The sequence below is a fragment of the Oncorhynchus clarkii genome, chromosome 12 (assembly GCF_045791955.1).
Source record: "Oncorhynchus clarkii lewisi isolate Uvic-CL-2024 chromosome 12, UVic_Ocla_1.0, whole genome shotgun sequence".
NCBI lineage: Eukaryota > Metazoa > Chordata > Actinopteri > Salmoniformes > Salmonidae > Oncorhynchus > Oncorhynchus clarkii.
This window is the reverse complement of record NC_092158.1, coordinates 2,115,638-2,126,466: the sequence shown is the minus strand read 5'-3', so window position 1 is coordinate 2,126,466 and position 10,829 is coordinate 2,115,638. Positions and strand designations below refer to the sequence as shown.

Below are 10,829 nucleotides of genomic sequence, written 5' to 3'. Positions count from 1 at the left end.
TAGTCTGGTGGAGTCTAGTCTGGTGGAGTCTAGTCTACTCTAGTATGGTGGAGTCTAGTCTGGTCTGGTGGAGTCTAGTCTGGTCTGGTGGAGTCTAGTCTGGTCTGGTGGAGTCTAGTCTAGTCTGGTGGAGTCTAGTCTAGTCTGGTGGAGTCTAGTCTGGTGGAGTCTAGTCTAGTATGGTGGAGTCTAGTCTAGTCTGGTGGAGTCTAGTCTAGTCTGGTCTGGTCTGGTGGAGTCTAGTCTGGTGGAGTCTAGTCTACTCTAGTCTGGTGGAGTCTAGTCTACTCTAGTCTGGTGGAGTTTAGTCTAGTCTAGTGGAGTCTAGTCTACTCTAGTCTGGTGGAGTCTAGTCTAGTCTAGTGGAGTCTGTAAGTAACCACATTGTGGGCTTGTTACAATACATAAATCATGACAGATTTGACGAAAATCTATTTTGTTAGATCAGATTGTTGAATGTGTTCCAGTCTGGTCAATAAAACATCTGTGTTCCATTGACTCATTTAACGCAACTATGCAGATATACAGGAAGTTATGACGTCATCCAGACACTGCTAGTGATTGGCCAGCATGGATATGGCCGAACTCTGTTCCCTCCTTTTCATCCAATGACCAATAGCAGCAGCCTTGTTTGCAGTCCGTTCCTTCTCCTCTGAATTGCAGTCTCTATTCTGCAGAATGCCAATCTGTCTATACCCTCTTCATAAACAGTCTAAAACAGTTTATAATGCCAATCGGTCTCTACAATAATGCCCTGTGATGCTTCTTACAGTTGAAATGAATGAAGGACCATGAGATCATCAGGTACACAGAAAGGAAAACTATGTGAAAGGTAGAGACCAGAACCTATACCTTGTTCGGTCAGTGAAGTTCAGGGGATGAGGACAGGTATGTTGTTAGTTGGTGCTCCATACTGTACAGTACGCAGTGTTGAGCCTCATAGCCAATCAGATGATGTTAAACTCCAGTGGGAGGAGTCAGTCATTGGTTTCAACATGTCTGTTCGTTGGCAGGCAGCGATCAGGCACGGCACACGTCCCAGATGGCTTGCGGGTAGCATGGTGGATTGTGGGTCGTGTTGTGTGGATGCTGCACCCATCTGTTGGGGGTGTGGCCTGGTGGAGACAAGGGGCCCTATAAGGGCTGAGAGGAGGGGCCAACCTAGGCTGAGAAGAGGAGGGAGGAGGTTAGATAGGAGGAGAGAAGGGGGAAGGAAGCGAACAGACAGACAGACCCTGCATAATGACAGAGCTGGCTGATGGATATAGAGAAGGAAGACAGACAGATAGACAGACAGACGGACGGACAGACGGACGGACGGACGGACGGACGGACGGACGGACGGACGGACAGACAGACAGACAATACAAGCCTACAATACAAGGCTACAATACGAGGCTACAATACGAGGCTACAATACGAGGCCACAAAAGCCATCTTCACACCAACTCGTAAATATCACAGATGGGTTCAGTAGTACTGTGGGTGGGGTGAGAGTTGGGGTTAGTCAAATCACATCTTGTCACATGCTTGGTAAACAACAGGTATAGACTAACAGTGAAATGTTTACTTAAGGTCCCTTCCCAACAACACAGAGAGAAATAAAATAGAGAAATAATAGAAAAGTTCAAAAAGTAAATACCCAATGAGTAACAAAACGGGAAGAGGAACTAACTATAATATATGAAGAGGAGTTGTTTTTTACTACAACCCTAACTATAATATATGTCTCTCTGTCTGTCTGTCTTCTCTATATTCATCACCCGGCCTCTGTCATTATGTTATGCAGGGCCTGTCTGTCAGAGAAAGGCATTATTACATGTGATTTATGTGTTGTTCCTCTCTTCCCTTCTCTCTCCTCCTCTTCCCTTCTCTCTCCTCCTCTTCCCTTCTCTCTCCTCCTCTTCCCTTCTTTCTCCTCCTCTTCCCTTCTCTCTCCTCCACTTCCCTTCTCTCTCCTCCTCTTCCCTTCTCTCTCCTCCTCTTCCCTTCTCTCTCCTCCACTTCCCTTCTCTCTCCTCTTCCTTTCTCTCTCCTCGATGTGCAGGGGTACGAGGTAATTGAGGTATTGATAGTCCAGGTGGTTAACTATTCAACTAACTATTTAACAGTCTTATGGCTTGGGGGTAGAAGCTGTTCAGGGTCCTGTTGGTTCCAGACTTGGTGCATCGGTAGCGCTTTCTGTGCTGTAGCAGAGAGAATCGTTCAGGCCTACAACCGCCGCGTGATCAGGCCTACAACCGCCGCGTGATCAGGCCTACAACCGCCACGTGATCAGGCCTACAACCGCCGCGTGATCAGGCCTACAACCGCCGCGTGATCAGGCCTACAATCGCCGCGTGATCAGGCCTACAACCGCCGCGTGATCAGGCCTACAACCGCCGCGTGGTCAGGCCTACAACCGCCGCGTGATCAGGCCTACAACCGCCGCGTGATCAGGCCTACAACCGCCGTGTGGTCAGGCCTACAACCGCCGTGTGGTCAGGCCTACAACCGCCGCGTGATCAGGCCTACAACCGCCGCGTGATCAGGCCTACAATCGCCGCGTGATCAGGCCTACAACCGCCGTGTGATCAGGCCTACAATCGCCGCGTGATCAGGCCTACAACCGCCGCGTGATCAGGCCTACAACCGCCGCGTGATCAGGCCTACAACCGCCGCGTGATCAGGCCTACAACCGCCGCGTGATCAGGCCTACAACCGCCGCGTGATCAGGCCTACAACCGCCGCGTGATCAGGCCTACAACCGCCCACGTGGTCAGGCCTACAACCGCCGTGTGATCAGGCCTACAACCGCCGCGTGATCAGGCCTACAACCGCCGTGTGATCAGGCCTACAACCGCCGCGTGATCAGGCCTACAACCGCCGCGTGATCAGGCCTACAACCGCCGCGTGATCAGGCCTACAACCGCCGCGTCGTCAGCAAACTTACTGTTGGAGTCGGTGTGTCAGTGAAGACACCTGCCAGTTGGTCAGCACATGCCCGGAGAAACCGTCCTGGTAATCCGTCTGACCCTGCGGCCTTGGGAATGTTGACCTGTTTAAAGGTCTTTCTCATGTCGGCTACGGAGACCGTGATCACACAGTCGTCTGGAACAGCTGTTGCTCTCATGCATGGTTCAATGTTCCTTGCCTTGAAGCAAGCATAGAAGGCATTTAGCTCGTCTGGTAGGCTCACATCACTGGGCAGCTCGTGGCTGGGTTTCCCTTTGTAGTCTGTAATAGTTTTCAAGCCCTGCTACATCTGACGAGCGTCAGAGCTGATGTAGTAGGATACAATCTTAGTCCTGTATTGATGCTTTGCCTGTTTGGTGGTTCGTCGGAGGGCATAGCAGTATTTATTATAAGCGTCCGGATTAGTGTAACAGCTCCTTGAAAGCGGCCTATATCTCAGTGAGGATGTTGCCTGTAATCCATGGCTTCTGGTTGGGATATGTACGTACAGTCACTGTGGGGACGAAGTCATTAATGCACATATACTCCTCAATGCCATCAGATGAATCCCGTATTCCTGTCTGTTGTAGCGAAACAGTCCTGTAGCTTAGCATCTGTTTCATTGGACCGCTTCGTATTGAACACGTCACTGGTACTTCCTGTTTGAGTTTTTACTTGTTAGCGGGAATCAGGAGGATGGAGTTATGGTCAGATTTGCCAAATGGAGGGCGAGGGAGAGCATTGTACGTGTCTCTGTGTGTGGACTACAGGTGATCTAGTGGTATGGCTTGATTCAACCATATTACATGGTAAATGTGCAGTGGTTGGTTGAAATTGCGAGCACTCTTTTTAGAGGTTAGAGGTCAGTGATAAGGGTTATAGGTTAGAGGTCAGTGATAAGGATGATAGGTTAGAGTTCAGTAATAAGGGTTAGTGGTCAGTGATAAGGGTTAGAGGTTAGAGGTCAAGGCTTGCTCACTTTAGATTGGCATGGACTTCATCTTCACCATTGAGGTTAGTTCCTGTTTTGTCACATTGTCCCGCCTCCGTTGCCTCACCCTATATTGAAAACAAAATAAGATTAATATTTACATGTGAATAAATGTTTAAATTCACTTGCTATAGAAACTGTGTATTACAGTGTGTGTGATTTAGACTAGGATAACAGGTATACGGATCTTATTATATGAGATAGAGGACACCAGGACCAGATAAATTGTATATTATCTCACCACATGAGGACCGATAGAGAGGACACCAGGGCCAGATAAATTGTATATTATCTCACCACATGAGGACCGATAGAGAGGACACCAGGGCCAGATAAATGGTTTATTATCTCACCACATGAGGACCGATAGAAAGGACACCAGGGCCAGATAAATGGTATATTATCTCACCACATGAGGACCGATAGAGAGGACACCAGGACCAGATAAATGGTATATTATCTCACCACATGAGGACCGATAGAAAGGACACAAGGGCCAGATAAATGGTATATTATCTCACCACATGAGGACCGATAGAAAGGACACCAGGACCAGATAAATGGTATATCATCTCACCACATGAGGACCGATAGAGAGGACACCAGGACCAGGATGATACCAGCGAACAGGGCCAGTAGAATCAGCAGACTGCCACCATCATCCTCTGAGCCTAGAGTAGACAGAAGAGAGAAAACAGTTCTGGAATACATTCTGTTCTCCGATCCACTGGATCAGACACAGCGTACAATGTTCTGTGTTTTGGATTTGTTTTTTATTATTATTATTTGTATATTATTTTCTTAAGCGCATTTCGGTGTGAAGCTTTACAAATTAAATGTATTTTCATTACAAATGATTACTAGAACAGTTAAAGAAGAGTTAGATCTGTGGTTAAAAAATAATGACTGAAGTACAGTACCAGACAAAGGTTATGGACACACCTACTCATTCAAACGTTTTGGAAAAGTATTCCAGGTGAAGCTGGTTGAGAGGATGCTAAGAGTGTGCAAAGCTGTCATCAAGGCAAAGGGTGACTACTTTGAAGAACCTCCAATTTAAAATATATTTTGATTTGTTAAAACCTTTTTTGGTTACTACATGATTCCTTATGTGTTATTTCATAGTTTTGATGTCTTCACTATTATTTTACAATGTAGAAAATAGTCAAAATAAAGAAAAACTATGGAATGAGTAGGTGTGTCCAAACTGTTGGCTGGTTCTGTATAAAGAGACTGATGTATAGAGAGACTGGTGTATAGAGACACTGATGTATATATAGAGACTGATGTATATATAGAGACTGATGTATATATAGAGACTAGTGTATAGAGAGAGACTGATGTATAGAGAGACTAATGTATATAGAGAGACTGATGTATATAGAGACTGGTGTATAGAGAGAGACTGATGTATAGAGAGACTAATGTATATAGAGAGACTGATGTATAGAGAGACTGATGTATATATAGAGACTGATGTATATATAGAGACTGGTGTATAGAGGGAGACTGATGTAGAGAGAGACTGATGTATAGAGAGACTGATGTATATAGAGAGACTGATGTATATATAGAGACTAATGTATATATAGAGACTGATGTATATATAGAGACTGGTGTATAGAGAGAGACTGATGTATAGAGAGAGACTGATGTATAGAGAGACTAATGTATATAGAGAGACTGATGTGTATAGAGAGACTGATGTATAGAGAGACTAATGTATATAGAGAGACTGATGTATATAGAGAGACTGATGTATATAGAGAGACTGATGTATAGAGAGACTGGTGTATAGAGAGACTGGTGTATAGAGAGACTGATGTATATAGAGAGACTAATGTATAGAGAGACTAATGTATATAGAGAGACTGCTGTATATAGAGACTGATGTATATAGAGACTGGTGTGTAGAGAGACTGGTGTATATAGAGACTGATGTATATAGAGACTGGTGTATAGAGAGACTTGTGACTGATGTATAGAGAGACTAATGTATAATGTATATAGAGAAACTGATGTATAGAGAGAGACTGATGTATACAGAGAGAGACTGATGTATATAGAGACTGATGAATATAGAGAGACTGATGTATATAGAGGAACTGATGTATAGAGAGAGACTGATGTATACAGAGACTGATGTATATAGAGACTGATGTATATAGAGACTGATGTATATAGAGACTGGTGTGTAGAGAGACTGGTGTATATAGAGACTGATGTATATAGAGACTGGTGTATAGAGAGACTTGTGTATAGAAAGACTGGTGTAAAGAGAGACTGATGTATATATAGAGAGAGACTGATGTATATAGAGAAAGATGTATATAGAGACTGATGTATATAGAGGAACTGGTGTATAGAGAGAGACTGATGTATACAGAGAGAGACTGATGTATAGAGAGACTGATGTATATAGAGACTGATGTATATAGAGACTGGTGTATAGAGAGACTGATGTATATAGAGACTGGTGTATAGAGAGACTGGTGTATATAGAGACTGATGTATATATAGACTGGTGTATAGAGAGACTTGTGTATAGAGAGACTGGTGTAAAGAGAGACTGATGTATATATAGAGAGAGACTGATGTATATAGAGAAATATGTATATAGAGACTGATGTATATAGAGGAACTGGTGTATAGAGAGAGACTGATGTATACAGAGACTGATGTATATAGAGACTGGTGTATAGAGAGACTGGTGTATAGAGAGACTGGTGTATATAGAGACTGGTGTATAGAGAGACTTGTGTATAGAAAGACTGGTGTAAAGAGAGACTGATGTATATATAGAGAGAGATTGATGTATATAGAGAAAGATGTATATAGAGACTGATGTATATAGAGGAACTGGTGTATAGAGAGAGACTGATGTATACAGAGAGAGACTGATGTATAGAGAGACTGATGTATATAGAGACTGGTGTATATAGAGACTGGTGTATAGAGAGACTGGTGTATAGAGAGACTGGTGTATATGGAGACTGGTGTATAGAGAGACTGATGTATATAGAGGCACTGATGTATATAGAGAGACTGATGTATATAGAGAGACTGATGTATATATAGAGATTGATGTATAGAGAGAGACTGATGTATAGATAGACTGATGTATAGAGAGACTGATGTATAGAGATAGACTGATGTATAGAGAGAGACTGATCTATAGAGAGACTGATGTATATATAGAGACTGGTGTATAGAGAGACTAATGTATATAGAGAGACTGGTGTATATATATAGGCTGATGTATAGAGAGAGACTGGTGTATAGAGAGACTGATGTATTTAGAGAGACTGATGTATATAGAGAGACTGATGTATATAGAGAGACTGGTGTATATATATATAGACTGATGTATAGAGAGAGACTGCTGTATATATATAGACTGATGTATAGAGAGAGACTGCTGTATATATATAGACTGATGTATAGAGAGAGACTGACGTATATATATAAATAGACTGATGTAAATAGAGAGACTGGTGTATATAGAGACAATGATGTATATAGAGAGACTGATGTATATAGAGAGACTGATGTATATAGAGAGACTGGTGTATAGAGAGACTGATGCATAGAGAGACTGATGTATATAGAGAGACTGGTGTATATATATAGACTGATGTATAGAGAGAGACTGCTGTATATATATAGACTGAAATATAGAGAGACTGGTGTATAGAGAGACTGGTGTATATAGAGAGACTGATGTATATAGAGAGACTGATGTATACAGAGAGACTGGTGTATATATATAGACTGATGTATAGAGAGACTGGTGTATAGAGAGACTGGTGTATAGAGAGACTGGTGTATAGAGAGACTGGTGTATAGAGAGAGACTGCTGTATAGAGAGACTGGTGTATATAGAGAGACTGATGTATATAGAGTGACTGGTGTATATATATAGACTGATGTATAGAGAGACTGGTGTATAGAGAGACTGGTGTATAGAGAGACTGGTGTATAGAGAGACTGGTGTATAGAGAGACTGGTGTATAGAGAGACTGGTGTATAGAGAGAGACTGATGTATAGAGAGAGACTGATGTATATAGAGACGGGTGAGACTCCTGCTCTATGTGACGTTCTGGCTCAGACAAGGCATACTTACTCTCTGACTTGGTGTTGGCTGTAGAGGCGTCTGCGTCCGTGTCGTTGTAGTCGACAGGGAACGTTTCTTCAGTAGGCTCGGCAGTACTACCTGTAGGATTTACAAAGACTAGACCTGTTAACAACACCTCAGACCAAGTAACTGTAGTGAGAAAGTAGAGTCTATTCAAACGCTGTGCTGGGTTTAATAAAGGTCCAGTTGTAGGCAATGTCTAAAGTAAAGGAAATCACCATGCAGCCCAGCAAACCAACACTGGTTTTGTGATAGTTCCCAGAACATTTGTTAGGTTGAGGCAAATGCTCTCATAACACAAAAAACTGATGATGATACAATGTTTATATAAAATATTCACCTAATGTTGCAAGAATGTTCTCAGAACACATTTAGTCTGTTCTTATAAGGTTCTCAGAACACATTTAGTCTGTTCTTATAATGTTCTCAGAACACATTTAGTCTGTTCTTATAAGGTTCTCAGAACACATTTAATCTGTTCTTATAAGGTTCTCAGAACACATTTAGTCTGTTCTTATAAGGTTCTCAGAACACATTTAGTCTGTTCTTATAAGGTTCTCAGAACACATTTAGTCTGTTCTTATAAGGTTCTCAGAACACATTTAGTCTGTTCTTATAAGGTTCTCAGAACACATTTAGTCTGTTCTTATAAGGCTCTCAGAACACATTTAGTCTGTTCTTTAAAGGTTCTCAGAACACATTTAGTCTGTTCTTTAAAGGTTCTCAGAACATATTTAGTCTGTTCTTATAAGGTTCTCAGAACACATTTAGTCTGTTCTTTAAAGGTTCTCAGAACACATTTAGTCTGTTCTTATAAGGTTCTCAGAACACATTTAGTCTGATCTTATAAGGTTCTCAGAACACATTTAGTCTGTTCTTATAAGGTTCTCAGAACACATTTAGTCTGTTCTTATAAGGTTCTCAGAACACATTTAGTCTGTTCTTATAAGGTTCTCAGAACACATTTAGTATGTTCTTATAAGGCTCTCAGAACACATTTAGTCTGTTCTTATAAGGTTCTCAGAACACATTTAGTCTGTTCTTATAAGGTCCTCAGAACACATTTAGTCTGTTCTTATAAGGTTCTCAGAACACATTTAGTCTGATCTTATAAGGCTCTCAGAACACATTTAGTCTGTTCTTATAAGGTTCTCAGAACACATTTAGTCTGTTCTTATAAGGTTCTCAGAACACATTTAGTCTGATCTTATAAGGTTCTCAGAACACATTTAGTCTGTTCTTATAAGGTTCTCAGAACACATTTAGTCTGATCTTATAAGGTTCTCAGAACACATTTAGTCTGTTCTTTAAAGGTTCTCAGAACACATTTAGTCTGTTCTTATAAGGCTCTCAGAACACATTTAGTCTGTTCTTATAAGGTTCTCAGAACACATTTAGTCTGTTCTTATAAGGTTCTCAGAACACATTTAGTCTGTTCTTATAAGGTTCTCAGAACACATTTAGTCTGTTCTTATAAGGCTCTCAGAACACATTTAGTCTGTTCTTATAAGGTTCTCAGAACACATTTAGTCTGTTCTTATAAGGTTCTCAGAACACATTTAGTCTGTTCTTATAAGGTTCTCAGAACACATTTAGTCTGTTCTTATAAGGTTCTCAGAACACATTTAGTCTGTTCTTATAAGGTTCTCAGAACACATTTAGTCTGTTCTTATAAGATTCTCAGAACACATTTAGTCTGTTCTTATAAGGTTCTCAGAACACATTTAGTCTGTTCTTTAAAGGTTCTCAGAATGTTTCGTTACGTTGTGTTTACAGTTTGTAGGGAACATTGTGGGGACATCACAGAAGATGAACTGTCCAGTTGTGTGGATGATTATACAATCTTTATTTTAGGGTGCAACAAACATTCACCTGATGTTACAAGAACGTTCCCAGAACACATGTTTTACGTTCTTTAGGTACCCGCAAAACATTGGTCTCAACGTCACCAGTGAAGAGGTGACTCCGGGATGCTGGCCTTCTAGGCAGATTTACAAAGAAAAAGCCATTTCTCAGACTGGCCAATAAAAATAAAAGATTAAGTTGGGCAAAAGAACACAGACATGGGACAGAGGAACTCTGCCTAGAAAGCCAGCTTCCCAGAGTCGCCTTTTCACTGTTGACGTTGAGACTGGTGTTTTGTGGGTACTATTTAATGAAGCTGCCAGTTGAGGACTTGTGAGGCGTCTGTTTCTCAAACTAGACACTCTAATGTACTTGTCATCTTGCCTAGGCAGTTTGAGCAGTTCTGTGAAGGGAGTAGTACACAACATTGTACGAGATCTTCAGTTTCTTGGCAATTTCTCGCATGGAATAGCCTTCATTTCTCAGAACAAGAATAGACTGACGAGTTTCAGGAGAAATGTATTTATTTCTGGCCATTTTGAGCCTGTAATTGAACCCACAAATGCTGATGCTCCAGATACTCAACTAGTCTAAAGGACAGTTTTATTGCTGCTTTATTCAGTGCAACAGTTTTCAGCTGTGCTAACATACAATGGGGAGAACAAGTATTTGATACACTGCTGATTGTGCAGGTTTTTCTACTTACAAAGCATGTGTTTTGAGTATTTGATACATCAGAAAAGCAGAACTTAATATTTGGTACAGAAACCTTTGTTTGCAATTACAGAGGTCATACGTTTCCTGTAGTTCTTGACCAGGTTTGCACACACTGCAGCAGGGATTTTGGCCCACTCCTCCATACAGACCTTCTCCAGATCCTTCAGGTTTCGGGGCTGTCGCTGGGCAATACAGACTTTCAGCTC

The 10,829-nt window shown here is 41.7% G+C and overlaps 1 protein-coding gene across 3 annotated transcripts in view; it reads right to left on the bottom strand.

Moving 5' to 3' along the window:
• Positions 1–361: 361 nt before the first annotated feature.
• LOC139422647 (interleukin-11 receptor subunit alpha-like) overlaps positions 362–10,829 on the bottom strand; it is a 121,096-nt gene continuing 110,628 nt past the window's right edge. For all 3 annotated transcript variants that reach the window (XM_071173801.1, XM_071173800.1, XM_071173799.1), the window contains exons 9-12: positions 8,050–8,139; positions 4,503–4,596; positions 3,914–3,993; positions 362–1,166 (exon numbers count right to left, since the gene is read on the bottom strand). In XM_071173801.1, the coding sequence (XP_071029902.1) occupies positions 3,915–3,993; positions 4,503–4,596; positions 8,050–8,139 (263 nt within the window). In that variant the 3' untranslated portion in view covers positions 362–1,166; position 3,914. The remainder of the gene's footprint in view (positions 1,167–3,913; positions 3,994–4,502; positions 4,597–8,049; positions 8,140–10,829) is intronic.